Source organism: Nelusetta ayraudi, unplaced genomic scaffold, assembly GCF_046127955.1.
Source record: "Nelusetta ayraudi isolate G7.1 ecotype Tasmania unplaced genomic scaffold, CSIRO-AGI_Nayr_v1 ptg000088l, whole genome shotgun sequence".
Lineage (NCBI taxonomy): Eukaryota > Metazoa > Chordata > Actinopteri > Tetraodontiformes > Monacanthidae > Nelusetta > Nelusetta ayraudi.
The window spans coordinates 1,139,357-1,155,053 of NW_027466138.1; the positions used below are offsets into that span (position 1 = coordinate 1,139,357).

The window sequence follows — 15,697 nt, forward strand, 5'->3', positions numbered from 1 at the left end:
ATGGCGGGCCGCTGGCAACAGAGCAGCAGTTGGGCAGCAGAGAGGGAACAGGTGAGCTCTGCAGGTGTTTCATTCACGTGGCTCTCTCTCTCTCTCTCTCTCTCTCTCTCTCTCTCTCTCTCTCTCTCTCTGGAGATGTAAAAGTGGAGAAGCAGTGGGACTACAGAGGGCGTGCACAACGCCATGCTTCTGCTCAGGTGCTGTTCGCCGTGGTGAGGCGTGCCAGTGTAAACATGCCCTTATTGTCCAAAATGAATGAATGTTCATTCAAGCCAAAACGTTTTTCATGTATTCAAGGAAAATTGAAAAAAACATTTGGTTCTTTTATTTAGTGGTCTGGCACATTATACCCACATGTCTACCATAGTTATTATGGTTATTGATCCACCTCAAAGGATATATTTGTGAACATGGATGGCTCTTCAGTTCCAATGAAGAAAAGATTGTATTTTATCTTTCCTTCTAGTTGCACTTTAGAATTTCAATGTATACAGGTGTGTATATTTGACATTTGTAGCATGTTCATTTGCACTGTATATTTTGTATAATGTCATGTATCAAAGTTTGTTTTATTTTTTAAGTTGTGTTTTGTGATCAGTTTTATAATCAGTTGCACTTTATATTGTTGCTGGTTGCTTGAATAAAACAGATGCTTGAAGAGTAGTTTGATCTCGTATAGTTTCGTGTCGTATTCACTGAAGTGTTTCTTCTAGTTTTAGAACTTGTATTGAGCTTTCACTTCTTGTTAAGCTGCTGTAATCGTGATCAGACCAGTGTTAATGGTCAGCAAAGAAATTCTGTTTGGGCTTAACTGGTGCAATTGAAACCCACCAACCAATACCACTTGGAAATATCACAATACAGCAAAAAAATATAGAATTTATTTTTTATGTCCCCCCCAGGAATTTTACTGTTTATTGTCCCCCCCCAACAATGAATAGGGATTTTCTCCGCTGATTGTAACACTAAAATAAATCACTGCATTTGACTCACACAGCCCCCCAAAGGGTAAATATTGAGTCAATTCAACACAGGGCCTCTATTCTAAACAAACATTCTTGAAATAAGGAATAACTCTCAGAACATAAACAGGCCACACATAATCAGATTCTAAATACAGAAATATAACATAAACTCACATTTCACGGACTCAGTACAGACAACAACGCTGTGACTCCTGACATGCGGCCAGCCAGCTCCTTTGTTCTCAGGGAAAAAGGGGTGTGACATTGTAGCGCTGGCTTCCTATATCACTTCAGGTCTGCCCTCCTTGGCCGTGATGGATGCAGGTAGAGGAGGGGAAGTATGAAGGTGCAAGGAGGAGGTCAGGGATTTTCTACACAGACAGTCAGGCAGAAGTGACCTCTAGATTCTCTGCCACTTCCTGGTAACTTCTGATAAAATAGCTGTCAGATCTGATTGGCCAGGTGAACTGGTTTATAACGAATGGACCTCCCACAATGTTTTGCCAACTCAGGTCAAAGTTCAAGGTCGAAGTCGATAGTCAGGTTAGTTTGCTAGCTGGTCGGGAAGGAAACAAGAGACGCATGAACTCTCACTCCAACCTGGAGACTGGAGCACAACATGGATTAATCAAAGTTTGATCGGATTAATCTCCTGGCAGAACGACTTCACAGCGCAAAGTAGGAACTCTGATCCCTCTCTGCTATTTGGTTGAGTTATTGTTGAATCAAATCTGTTAGCAAGGAACTTTGTACCAGTGATTAGCCATCCCTGCTAATGGTTGATAACATGAATTTCTTGGTTCAATAACAGTCCACTGCTTTATTTCATCATAATCAGTAAATGTGTGGTTTGAACTAAGAAAACATTTATTTTCAAGCCACGACAATGTGAAGATTGTGTTTGAGTTCACAGTGACCTTTCCCCCACCCCTCCCTTAAGTTAATAATTCACCTTTATGTTATCACACTGGTAGTGTTGGCAGTCCAAAGGTGGAAAGAATGTCTAATGTGTCCAACACTTTGTCCTTTGATTGTTGTATTAAAGTGTATTACAGGTTTTTTTTTTTCACTGTAATACAAGAATATAAAATACATTTGAAACCAGTGTAACACGGCAGGTATATGCTGGTGAAGGTTCTCAGTCATCCAGGTCATCTGTAGAGTAGAAGGGTTAAGTTGGAGCAACTGGACTCGTTCTTGTGATCTTGAAGATGTTTCAAGGCTTCGTCAGTTGGAAGCCTTTCAGATGAGAGACCAAACGTCTTCAAGATCTCAAGAACTGACTGTACTACTACTACTGTTTTACTACAGTAAAACAGTAGTACAGACAGTCTGTATGTTTTACTACAGTAAAACAGTGTCAACTGGCAACTTTCAATTGGCTGTAGGTGTGAAGCTGAGTGCAGGAGAAGCAGTGAGAGAAAATGTATCCTCAGTTATGATTCTAAAATATATCAAATTAATTTTAAAAATGATTTCTCAAAATAAAATCACATTTTAACACAATGCAGGAATATTAAGGTTTGACACTTCCAACACAAAGATAGAACAGATAGAAAATCAAACTCCAGTTGATGGAAAGTCTAATCAAACATTTGTCTTTATCAAATTAAATGTGTTAACTTGAATTTTCTTTTCCTTGTTTTTCCAGTGATGGATGCAGTTTTTCCAGTTGGTGTCCTGGTGATGTTGACATTTTGCTCAGAACTCAGTGTGATGACTCCTTCAAGATATATGATAGAGTCTGCCACAGTGTCTTTTCTAATGGTAAAATAATTTGTAAATTAATCTTTTATTATCTATATTGTTTATGTATACATTTCTACTGTGCTGTATTTCATACAGTGTCTTGCTCCTCATCAACTTTTGCCTTTATTTCTCAGTCTCATACACTTCAGGACAATATTTAGAAATAAATAAATGGAAAACACAGCTTGTTTCAAAAAAGTTTGAAAGTGTGTAAACAGGCCAGTGGTAACTGAGGACTAAGAAGCTGTACTGCTAAAAGAAAACTCACTGCACTTTTCAGTTCAGTTGGTGATCTAGCAACAGGTTGGTGCTGAGAAACAAAGAGCATTTCAAACACACTGAGATTTTGACACAGAGCAGTCAAGTCCTTTAGTTTCCACTTTATTTCTCAACTTGAGAGTGTCAAGCTTACTTTAAATGTCAGAAATAGTGAATTAACCTGTATGCAACAAACAAGGCTGTAAACTTGTGGTGGCCTCCTTCCAGCCTCCCCACCACCCTGAGTGAAATATTGAGCATATATGTGAAACACTGATGGCAATGCAGAAGTGAAGCAGTCTGACACAACTGTTTCACACAGTGTTAAATGCCACACACAACCAGCTCAATATAAATACATGTTAAAGTACTGCAACTACAACTTGGCCGTGACAGTGAGTGTCTTTTACTTTTCACAGATTCTGCTGCTGAGTATCAGTGGATGTTCCTCCCAATGTTATCATCCAGAGTACATGCTTGGGACTAACTGTTGTACAAAGTGTCCTCCTGGTAAGATCCAACTCAAACAGTTTTTCAGTCTACACTTTACTTTAGAGTCTCATTATTATCAATCAGTCATTTTTAGTGTTTTTAATGATGGAGGTGTGTCACAGAAACAGATAATAAAGTAATATTATACATCTATGTGTCCACCTCCCCAAACATAAAGAGACCTGAGTGTTATTATGATTATTCAATTACTTATTTTTTCACCAGGTGAATATGTGAGGAAAGACTGCAATGAAATCCGTCCAACATCCTGCACGGGGTGTCGAGAAGGAACCTTCATGCATCAGCAAAACGAACTCCAACACTGTTTTGCATGTCAAAACTGTGATGCAGGTAATCATCAATCATCATCAATCATCATCAATCATCAGGTTCAGTAGAGCCCCGAGTCCAATAAAAGGATAATGAAGAGAGAACATACAGAAAGACAATGAAACATTAAAGAGGGGCAGCAGTGGTGAGTGACACCAGAGTAGGAACAACAATAACAGAAACAACCACCAGTCACAACATCCTTAAACAAACACAAACATGAACAAATGTGTAAGCAAAGAGTGAAAGTGGACAAAGCTGCCACCACTGCACATTGAAGCACCAACAGCAGCCCCACATGCAGCACCAGTTTGACCAAATCCTAAAGGTCCCTAATGCCAGAGTCTTTGTGGGTCATTGTGCTCGGCCAGTGTGTCATCATGATCTATGTGTGTAAATCTGCTTTTCCTTGCTGGCTTTGCAATAGATGGTCACACTGACAATTAGGGAGGAGGAGCCAAAGGTGAAAAAGTGCTTTGTTATATTGAAGTTCTTGTTTCTGTGTTGACAGATTCAGGATTAACTGTAAAGACTGCGTGCACAACAACTTCAGATTGTGTTTGTGAGCCAGTGGAGGGATTCTACTGTGTGGACGCCAGTCAAGGAAGCTGTGCAGCAGCAAAGCAACACTCAAGCTGCCAACCAGGACAATACATCAGTAAGAAAGGTTGGTTTCAGGACTTTGACTCTTGACTGTGGACCAAAGTTTTCACTGTGTGGGAACAAAAGTTGTCGGTTCTGTCTGCTCTTGTTGTGAATGTCACCTGATTGACACACACAAAACAAAAACAATATTTTTAAAATCAAACAAACAGATTTTTAAAATCTCTGTAAACAAAACTTGTCAATAATTATTAGTCTATGCATCTGTTTTCAATGATTTTAGAATTGTTTTCTTGAAATTATTACTTAATCCACTAAAATTATGTTTATGCAGAACTCCTTTTAAAAAATGAGACTCTTTGTTGGATGTTGTTGTCACAGGTTCATGGCATCAAGACACTGAGTGTTCTGCCTGCCCTGGTGGAACCTTTTCAAATGGAACCTCTTCCTCCTGTCAGCCACACACACAGTGAGTGAAGCTTCAGACAGCAGGACAGCCTTTCCTCTGAACGCTGCTCTAACCTGCTCTTCTGTCTTTCCAGATGTCAAGCTTTGAATCTGCTGCTGATTAAAGCAGGAAGTTCATCAGCTGATACTGAATGTGGACCACCAGGTTCTGATCACACGGGAGTCATTGTTGGCGTTGCTGTGTCACTGATAGTGGTGGTGGCCTCAATAGCTGGAGGACTTGTTTACTACTGGCGTTGCAGAAAAGGATAAAAGAAGAAAAAAGAAAAGGACAAACAAGGAAGAACGGACTGCGGAGGAAGAACGGACTGCAGGGAGTGTTCAACCCGGACTCTCGCCCTAAAAATGGATTATCTGCAGCCGGCTCAAGTTTGTCCTGAGGAAGGACGGAAAAACCTAGCAGCTAACCCAGCAGCTAGCGGCCCCACGCTCTGCGGCAGTTAGCCTCCCGCTAACTGGGGGAGCGGAGACCGTGGGACGGGAGGAGCCTCAGGTGCTGTTCGCCGTGGTGAGGCGTGCCAGTGTAAACATGCCCTTATTGTCCAAAATGAATGAATGTTCATTCAAGCCAAAACGTTTTTCATGTATTCAAGGAAAATTGAAAAAAACATTTGGTTCTTTTATTTAGTGGTCTGGCACATTATACCCACATGTCTACCATAGTTATTATGGTTATTGATCCACCTCAAAGGATATATTTGTGAACATGGATGGCTCTTCAGTTCCAATGAAGAAAAGATTGTATTTTATCTTTCCTTCTAGTTGCACTTTAGAATTTCAATGTATACAGGTGTGTATATTTGACATTTGTAGCATGTTCATTTGCACTGTATCTTTTGTATAATGTCATGTATCAAAGTTTGTTTTATTTTTTAAGTTGTGTTTTGTGATCAGTTTTATAATCAGTTGCACTTTATATTGTTGCTGGTTGCTTGAATAAAACAGATGCTTGAAGAGTAGTTTGATCTCGTATAGTTTCGTGTCGTATTCACTGAAGTGTTTCTTCTAGTTTTAGAACTTGTATTGAGCTTTCACTTCTTGTTAAGCTGCTGTAATCGTGATCAGACCAGTGTTAATGGTCAGCAAAGAAATTCTGTTTGGGCTTAACTGGTGCAATTGAAACCCACCAACCAATACCACTTGGAAATATCACAATACAGCAAAAAAATATAGAATTTATTTTTTATGTCCCCCCCAGGAATTTTACTGTTTATTGTCCCCCCCCAACAATGAATAGGGATTTTCTCCCCTGATTGTAACACTAAAATAAATCACTGCATTTGACTCACACAGCCTCAGTCACTTACCCTTAATTCTAAGAATGCATAGTCCATTAACAATCCTCTTAAATTACGTGGTTAAAACTAAAAGCTAAAGATACGTGATACTCATCAAGGCAGCTGTGAGGCTCTGACCAGCCAAACCTCTTCACTAATTAACAAGCCAACGACACTGCACATTGAAACACAACTGAACCTCTTTTAGACCTCATTCCAGAAAATGTCAATCATATTAAACAATACCATGTTTATGAAAATAATATTGTGTCGCAAATATATTTAATACAGTTAAAAATATATTTATACAATAATAAAACAATTGCCTAAAACATATTTAGTTTTTTTTTATTCTCTTTGTGTCTCTCCTACGACGTTACAGCATCCATTGCGATAAAGTGCAGATTGTCAATTATGCAAATTAGGCGATGACTGTAGTGGTAAAATTAATGCTTGCATATATTGTTGTGAAGACTGCTAAAATAACCATGTCTGTACAGTGTCGACAGAAACTGTCTGCAGCAACCCAGACGGCAGACACGTTATCTGATCTACAATTGTCAACAACAACTCCTTGTGAGGTGTTGTTGTTTCACACCCCGAAAGAGCAGTCTGTACCCTAAACTGTTAGTTCCCGTTTTCCAGTTATTCTTATCTGCTGCTCAAACTTGCAAGTCCCCGTTATCTCTGAAGGTGCAGCCACTCCCCCATTGCGCTGCTGTGTACTTAAATGTCTTGCTCACCAGTGTCCGGTGAGCATTTTCAGCAATTCTGTCTGTGTGCTCCCAGCTGTAATAAACTCTCACTGAGCTTGTGAGACCGTGAACTAAAATGAGTTTGACACCCCTGCTCTAAACTGTCCCAAGTTGTCTATGTGTGTGTGAATGGTTGATTGTATGTGTCCCAAATAAAGTGGCCACTTGTCCAGGGTGTCACCCTGCCTTCAGCCTATGACAGCTAGAGGAGGCTCCAGCAGACCCCCGACACCCTGAGCAAGAAGTGAGTATAGAAAATAAATGTATGGATGTTGTAGATCAGCGGTCCTCAATGTGCAACCGGTTTGTGGCCCTGAGGTTCCCGTTCAACCCGTTCCTCCAAAGCGTGTTTTTTCTTTTTTTGGACTGGGTTGTGTTTTCTTATATTCTGTGTTTTATTTGTCGGTTGTGGTGGTGAATGTTGCCCCATGAAGGCAACGCAGTATAATAGGCTGAGGTTGGGTCGGGGTGGTTCCCAGTGCGGAAGTGAGAGTGAGACACGGTGAACAATTCAGGGTCTGCTTCCTTCGAAGCCTGCATTTAAAGGCCAGTTGCATCATAGCACTGCGCAAACGCTTGTCCCAATTCACTAAAATTCAAAGGACGCTCCAAATGCACCCTTGAAATGCGCCCTACTTTTAGCCAATTTGAAGGATGCACCGCTACTTTCCTTTGCGTCCTTCTGTATCTTCATATTTAAATTAAATTTTTTTGGCATGCATAGTTTTTTTGTTTTTTTTTGAAAGTCCAAAAACAGACCATGACTGAAAGTCTGCAATAGGAACATTTATCATGAACACAGTCGTCCTGTCTGCCATTTTACAGCTTTGTCTTTTTGCATTGCAGTCTATGGAAAAATACTGTTTGGGCCCCATGGGACCTGTTGCTGCAGTACTTACAGTGTCCACACGAGTCCGGCACTTACCACAAGACGTGTGTGCAATTTACCCAAGAAACAATAAACCAAAGAAAAAACTAGAAAGAAAACAAAAAAAGGGGCAAAAGAAAATGAGCAAACTAATGACCTCCTTTTTGGATGATTAAGGCAACAGGTTTGTTATACTGGTGGGACAGAGACATGATTCCAGTTTAAAGAAAATATATTTATTTTGGGACAATAAACAACCAAACCAAAGGGGAAAAATAAGTGACCACCGGCCTCACAGACTAAAACAGAGCTCCTCCGGGACAGGGCCTTACTGAGTTACTGCAGGTGAGGTGAAGGACCACCACGTGAAACACACACACACACACACACACACACACACACACACACACACACACACACACACACACACACACACACACACACACACACACGGGGCAAAGGAAAGAAAGGGTGGGGGGTCACCTGTGTGTCCCACAGCACCTGGAGAGAGCAAGAGACACATTGATGGATAACAACATAATAATAATAAACAAACAAACATAGAAAACAACCAAAACATTTCAAACTAAACTGATGACCTGGAAAATGTTTTTTTTTTATTTAAATATGATAAAAACTCAGGATGAAAGTAAATGACTGGCAAATCAGGAGACGACGAAAATCAGGCAGTCAAACCAAACAAACAACCCATGGAGTGAAGGGAGCATGAAAGAAACAAGCAAAGCTCAGTGTGGAGGTGATGTGGACCTTCCAAAGCAACAGCAGATGCTCCAGTTGGTGCTCCTCGAGGAGATGCTTAAAAGTTGCATGAACTCTCACTCCAATCTGGAGACTGGGGCACAACATGGATTAATCACGGTGTGATCTGATTAATCTCCTGGCAGCACGACTTCACAGCACAAAGTAGGAACTCGTGTCTCTCTCTGCTATTTGGTTGTGTTATTGTTGAATCAAATCTGTTAGCAAGGAGCTTTGTACCAGCAGAAGACCCGGGACTGATGGCCACTCCCAGGCTTAACCCAACTGCGTTTTTCTTCCCACCTTTTGTTGTCACACACAACTCTTTTCTTTCTTTTTTTTTTTTTTTTAGCAGGGCCGGGGCCCAGGACCACATCCTCACCATCTTCTCTTTCATTTTCATGACTTTCAGCAGCAGCGCTCATTTTTCCACACGAGGAAACAAAGTAAACAGACTGACATGCGTGCCGCAGCCTACAGCCTTGCAACACACGCGGCACAGGGACGCACGTACGCACTCACACGCTGGCACCGTCGTGCCTTCCCTGTCAACTGCGTGGTCCTAAAGTCCTTCCCATACAGCACACAAACACCAAGGCAAGCAGACACAGACACACACTGCATGGCGAACCAAACGGAAAAAAAAAAAAAAGCACGTTCCCTTTACCCGGGAGGCGGGACAAACAACGCGCGCGACTCCACTTGGGACAGAAGTCGAGGTTTGCTTCCTCATTCCTGCTTCTTTCCAGCTTCTTCTCAGTCAGAAAGTCACAGCAAAAAGCTTCAGTATGTCCGTGTGGAATGAATCTATGGTGGATGTTGGCTGCTGGAGATAGAGACTCACGGCTGAGGGTGAGTAGGCGATTACGGAGCATTACATTACATTACATTACCCGAACAATGTCGACGTGATCGTGTGGTGGATCGCCGAAAACACCACAAGGCTTTGGTTTGTTTGTTTTTTCCAACGAGGTCCAGATGTTAATTGTACGTCAGAAGTCGTAAGTCTGATCTTGTGTTGCTTACAAAACATTTAAATTTAGGGCATGTTCACCACGAGGGCGCGCCTCGCCCTTGTTAGGTGAGAAGTTTGCGTCAAGTTTGGGGCAACCGTGATGTTGGCGCCCCCACCCTCAATAAAACATTTTCAAAATACTTTCAATCGTTTGTGCTGGTTTGTGCAGCAAAAAGTTTCGTTTGTGCTGCTTTACTTTTTGAGATATTAAACGTTATTGCTAAGTGGATGGGCGCGGGCGCGAGCCGCTTCTTTACCTCGTGACGTCAAGCGGAACCCCTCCCCTCCCATATCATCCCATTGAACTCAAAATGGTCTTGTTTGTTTGTGCTTGATTTGTGCTTTACTTTTTCATACGTGAATATGTTCAGTAATAAAGAAGTGTCCAGAATTGCCTGTCGTTCCGCGTGACGTCACAGGTCATGGATATATTAATATCTCAAATAGTAAGGCAGCACAAACAAAAATCTTTGCGGCACAAACAAACGAGACCATTTTGAGATCAGTTGAACGATACTGGGGGGCTGCGTGACGTCACTCGTTATGGATATATTATTATCTCAAAAAGTGAAGCAGCACAAACAAAACTTTTTGCTGTACAATCCAGCACAAACGATTAAAAGTATTTTTGAAAAGATTTTTTTGAGGGTGGAGGGCCAACTTCACTGAGATCATGTAGCAGCACTGAGAGGTCACTGTCACCTCAAGCCACTTTGCACAGTAGGAGAGAACGGGGCTGGCTGTCACACCTTTTAATGTGCTGTGAATTGCTCATCATCCAAACACACTTCAACACACATTCCTACATCAAATGGAAGCGGAAGGTTTTGGCTTGAAATATGCAGCCCTTTCATTCTTCATCTTAAGGTAAACTAGACTACAGGCCACCCCCGGGGCTCCAGCCCCGTAGCACGGTCCCCCACTCGCACCAGGGGGGCCCAGCCTTAGGTGGTTGCAGTGTGCGGCGCCCTCTCGATCAAGCTGTCCCCCAGGCCACCCAGTCGGTTGCATTAACCTCCCAGGTCTTAAAGATGAACGGTTAAGTTGGAGCAACTGGACTCGTTCTTGTGATCTTGAAGATGTTTCAAGGCTTCTTCAGTTGGAAGCCTTTCAGATGAGAGACCAAACGTCTTCAAGATCTCCAGAACTGAGTCCAGTTGCTCCAACTCAACCCTTCTACACTACACATTAGTACTTATTTTAAATCAATCACTTCATAGTAAAGTTTATGCTCAGTTTATTATTATTTTCACATAGCTGTTCTCATCCATCAGCCACAAACACATGAACACACAGGCTCCTTTCTACCTTCCAGTTTACTGCTTATTTTATAGTTTATTGTCAGCTGTGTCATCATAATAATCAGACTGCAGAATTATATTTTGTCCTCAACCTGGTTTCAATAAATGTTTTGCTAGCAATTTAAAAATGTCCTCAGGTGTATTGCAGGGACGAGTGGTTAATAATCCTTATAACAGTCATGATAATAGTCAAGGATGCTCTCAGGTCTGAGTGCAGCGTTACGACAGTGAAACAGTGTCAACTGGCAACTTTCAATTGGCTGTAGGTGTGAAGCTGAGTGCAGGAGAAGCAGTGAGAGAAAATGTATCCTCAGTTATGATTCTAAAATATATTAAATTAAATTGAAAAATGATTTCTCAAAATAAAAGCACATTTTAACACAATGCAGGAATATTAAGGTTTGACACTTCCAACACAAAGATAGAACAGATAGAAAATCAAACTCCAGTTGATGGAAAGTCTAATCAAACATTTGTCTTTATCAAATTAAATGTGTTAACTTGAATTTTCTTTTCCTTGTTTTTCCAGTGATGGATGCAGTTTTTCCAGTTGGTGTCCTGGTGATGTTGACATTTTGCTCAGAACTCAGTGTGATGACTCCTTCAAGATATATGATAGAGTCTGCCACAGTGTCTTTTCTAATGGTAAAATAATTTGTAAATTAATCTTTTATTATCTATATTGTTTATGTATACATTTCTACTGTGCTGTATTTCATACAGTGTCTTGCTCCTCATCAACGTTTGCCTTTATTTTTCAGTCTCATACACTTCAGGACAATATTTAGAAATAAATAAATGGAAAACACAGCTTGTGTCACATTTATATTTTTATATTATATATATGAAAATGTTTATCATTCATTCATTCATTCATTCATTCATTTTCCATACCTGCTTCTTCCCGAGCTCAGGGTCTCGGGGTTCTACTGGAGCCTCATGAAAATGTTTATTTTTTGTAAATTATTATTGCATTTCTCAGCCATCAAACCATTTGAGAAATTGTCAGAACAGGCCAGTGGTAACTGAGGACTAAGAGGCTGTAATGCTCAATGAAAACTCACTGCACTTTTCAGTTCAGTTGAATAATTTGTTGTTGTTTTTTTAACCAAAATTATTGTGCATATATGTGGAACACTGATGACCATGTAGATATGAGGCAGTATGATGAAAGTGTTTGACAGATTTTTAAATACCACACACGATCAACTCAATACAAATATATTTGATGAAGTACTGCAACTAATAATTAGCAGTGAGAAAAAAATAAAAAGCTTTTACTCTTTCACTTTTCACAGGTTCTGCTGCTGAATATCAGTGGATGTTTTTCCCAGCAGTGTCATCCTTCAGAGTATTGGAATAGAACTGACTGTTGTCCAAAGTGTCCTGTTGGTAAGGTCCAACTCACACAGTTGTTTAGTCTACACTCTATTTTATAGACTAATCATTAGCAATCAGTCATTTTTTAGGGTGTCACATACACATTTCATAAAGTCATTTCATAGATCTATCTGTCCATCCCACAAGATATAAATGAACAGACCTGAGGATTATTATAATCATTGCTTCATGTATTGTTTTTTTCCACCAGGTAAACATGTCAAAACTGACTGTACTCAGCACCGAAGCACTTCCTGCACATGGTGTGAGGGAGGAACCTTCATGGATCAACCAAATGGACTCCAACAATGTTTTCCATGTCAAAGCTGTGACACAGGTAGAGCCACCTTCCCCCCAGTTAATAACTCTTGTTGATGTATTTACTGAAGTGCTTTTGTGTGACTGTATTGCAAACAAAGCAAATCTCATTAAGTGAGAAATACTTCCTGTCAGGGATAAAAAAAGAAAGTGAAGATATCAGTTCCTATGAGTCACTTTAACTTGTAGTTTTAAATGGAAAGCAGAGCAGATCCTCAGCTGACATGTGGACTCTATCAAAACAATGTAGAAGGCTAAAGTTGAGGCAACTGGACTTGTTCTGGACCAAAAGGCTTGTTCAGTTCCGAAGAACAGGTCCAGTTGACTGTGCCATTGACCAGTGGTACAATGTTTCACTGTTATTTCACTGCATTATCAAGACAGTAATGCGCCTCCACAACACCTGTGCACTCGAGATGGACAGCAGCGCACTCACACCTGCAAAATATATAAGAATCCTTATAACGCCCCCTACCTGAATCTCAGGTGCGTGACAGCGTAGCCACCCCCACCTCCCTGCCTCCAGAATCCAGCAGTGTGTTCTGGTCTTCAAGGCCAAACCTGCATCCATCAGCTGACTGACTGCAAAAACCACAATGTCACATCAATATGATTTGGCATTTGTGATAAAGACTGCACAAAGTTTGGCTGTCACAAATATTCAGAAGCTAGCATGACACAAGAGGAAACCTTTCCTCCTTTTTTGTTTCAGAAACTTTGAAAGTGTTCAATATATACACTACTTATTGCAGGATTTCTTTGTGCATGAGTGATTTCTTTCCAGTCATCAGGTTAAGCAGGGCTACCAGTCTAATAATAAAGAGTGGTGAAGAGAGAACACATAGAGAGACATGATCTATGTGTGTAAATCTGCTGTTCCTTGCTGGCTTTGCAATAGATGGCCACACTGACAATTAGGGAGGAGGAGTCAAAGGTGAAAAAAATGCTTTGTTATATTGAAGTTCTTGTTTCTGTGTTGACAGATTCAGGATTAACTGTAAAGACTGCGTGCACAACAACTTCAAATGCAGTTTGTGAGCCAGTGGAGGGATTCTACTGTGTGGACGCCAGTCAAGGAGGCTGTGCAGCAGCAAAGCAACACTCAAGCTGCCAACCAGGACAATACATCAGTAAGAAAGGTTGGTTTCAGGACTTTGACTCTTGACTGTGGACCAAAGTTTTCACTGTGTGGGAACAAAAGTTGTCGGTCCTGTCTGCTCTTGTTGTGAATGTCACCTGATTGACACACACAAAACAAAAACAATATTTTAACCTGACTGGAAACTGTCGATCACAATTACATGAATTATATATGAATAAGACACTGCATGTGGTGGATTGTGCACACTGGACAATGACATTTAGAATATGCATTATGTTTTAAACTTCCCAAATTCCCAAATGTAAACAGATTTTTAAAATCTCTGTAAACAAAACTTGTCAATAATTATTAGTCTATGCATCTGTTTTCAATGATTTTAGAATTGTTTTCTTGAAATTATTACTTAATCCACTAAAATTATGTTTATGCAGAACTCCTTTTAAAAAATGAGACTCTTTGTTGGATGTTGTTGTCACAGGTTCATGGCATCAAGACACTGAGTGTTCTGCCTGCCCTGGTGGAACCTTTTCAAATGGAACCTCTTCCTCCTGTCAGCCACACACACAGTGAGTGAAGCTTCTGTTACATCCACCTGGTGAACCCAGTTGGTGGACAAACACGAGACAATCAGAAAATCAAACAAGTCTTAATGAAAGTGAACAAAGGATTTCTTTTGATAAATGAACACAAGGTGGGGGAGGACGGGGCAGGGTGCCTGTGCCAAAATAAATGAAATCAATATAACAAAAGTAGGCCTGCCTGGCTGAACTCTAAAGAAAAACAAACAAAATGCCTCACTGCCTTATCTAAAAAAAGGTCTCTGAAAACGTACAAGTGTGGCACAACCAATAAACCTAGTGGGGTAACAACAAATCAACTGCGTGCGTGCAAAATGTATAGGTAGCCTATATAAGGTAGCCTCCGTCTTGATAGGCCATCTGGAAAGACAGGAGGCCAACAGGAGGCGTGGCCTGCTGCTGCAGGCGAGCGCCTGAAAGAAAAGGAAAAACACAAAGGGGAGGGTAGAGTAAAAACACAAAAACGCACGCTATCTGCTTGACACGTAACACTTCAGACAGCAGGGCAGCCTTTCCTCTGAACGCTGCTCTAACCTGCTCTTCTGTCTTTCCAGATGTCAAGCTTTGAATCCGGTGCTGATTAAAGCAGGAAGTTCATCAGCTGATGCTGAATGTGGTCCACCAGGTTCTGATCACACGGGAGTCATTGTTGGTGTTCCTGTGTCGCTGATAGTAGTGGCCTCAATAGCTGGAGGACTTGTTTACTACTGCTCACGCCAAAAAAGAAAAACTAGAGGAGAAAACAAGAAAAAAGAGATGGAAAATGAAAATGACCAAGCAGGTATGAAAAGTACAGTTGGCAGAATACACAATGCTAAACAGTGTAGTAAATATTATTTATTATATTGTATCTTGTCCCAGAGAAATTGGTGTTATACTGCCATCTATAGGCTGGAGGACTGTCAGGAAACTTAAATGACTTGATTGAGACGGATACAAGCTGCCGTTGTTTTAGCTTTTAGTTTCTGTAAAGAAAAAATACAGGTCTATTTTCTTTTCTCTCTCTCTCTCTCTCACTCTCCCTCTCTCTCTCTCTCTCCCTCTCTCTCTCTCTCTCTCTCTCTCTCTCTCTCTAGCTCTCTCTCTCTCTTTCTTTCTGTAATGCAGAAGGTGTCTCTTTTCAAAATCCGGAGTCAACACACTTGGTCCTGAAAAGACAAAACAGAACTCCCCCAACTGAATTGCAGAGTTCTGACCATTGATAAGAATGAAGACAGCAACAAAAAAAAAGAAAGAAAAGGAGTGGATTCCATTTTTTTTTTTTTTTTTTAACAAAGTGGAAAAAAGGCTCGCAGCACTGCAGGACTCCATGCAAAAATACCTCTTAATTAGGTATTGCTTAATTAAGAGTTCTTAATTAAGCTCTTAATTGACTGTTACATGTGTATTTTCTGCTGATACACAGTGGGTTGCCTGTGTCCATTGCTATATTGTAAACCTACAGTGTGCAGAGCTCTTAAATTTTTCACGACTCCCTGA

The 15,697-nt window shown here is 40.7% G+C and overlaps 1 protein-coding gene across 1 annotated transcript; it reads left to right on the forward strand.

Annotated features, from left to right (window-relative positions):
* Positions 1–1,350: 1,350 nt before the first annotated feature.
* Positions 1,351–15,697, forward strand: LOC142901414 (tumor necrosis factor receptor superfamily member 14-like). Its single transcript, XM_076045918.1, has 8 exons — positions 1,351–1,643; positions 2,617–2,732; positions 3,392–3,482; positions 12,432–12,557; positions 13,522–13,677; positions 14,119–14,206; positions 14,773–14,999; positions 15,326–15,697. Coding segments are annotated over exons 1-8 (900 nt in total). The 5' UTR covers positions 1,351–1,642; the 3' UTR covers positions 15,421–15,697.

Excerpts from the sequence above, each read along its gene's own strand:
- LOC142901414 (XM_076045918.1), top strand. Across the intron at positions 2,733-3,391 it reads CCACAGTGTCTTTTCTAATG|ATTCTGCTGCTGAGTATCAG; the intron begins GTAAAATAATTT and ends TACTTTTCACAG. Across the intron at positions 12,558-13,521 it reads ATGTCAAAGCTGTGACACAG|ATTCAGGATTAACTGTAAAG; the intron begins GTAGAGCCACCT and ends CTGTGTTGACAG.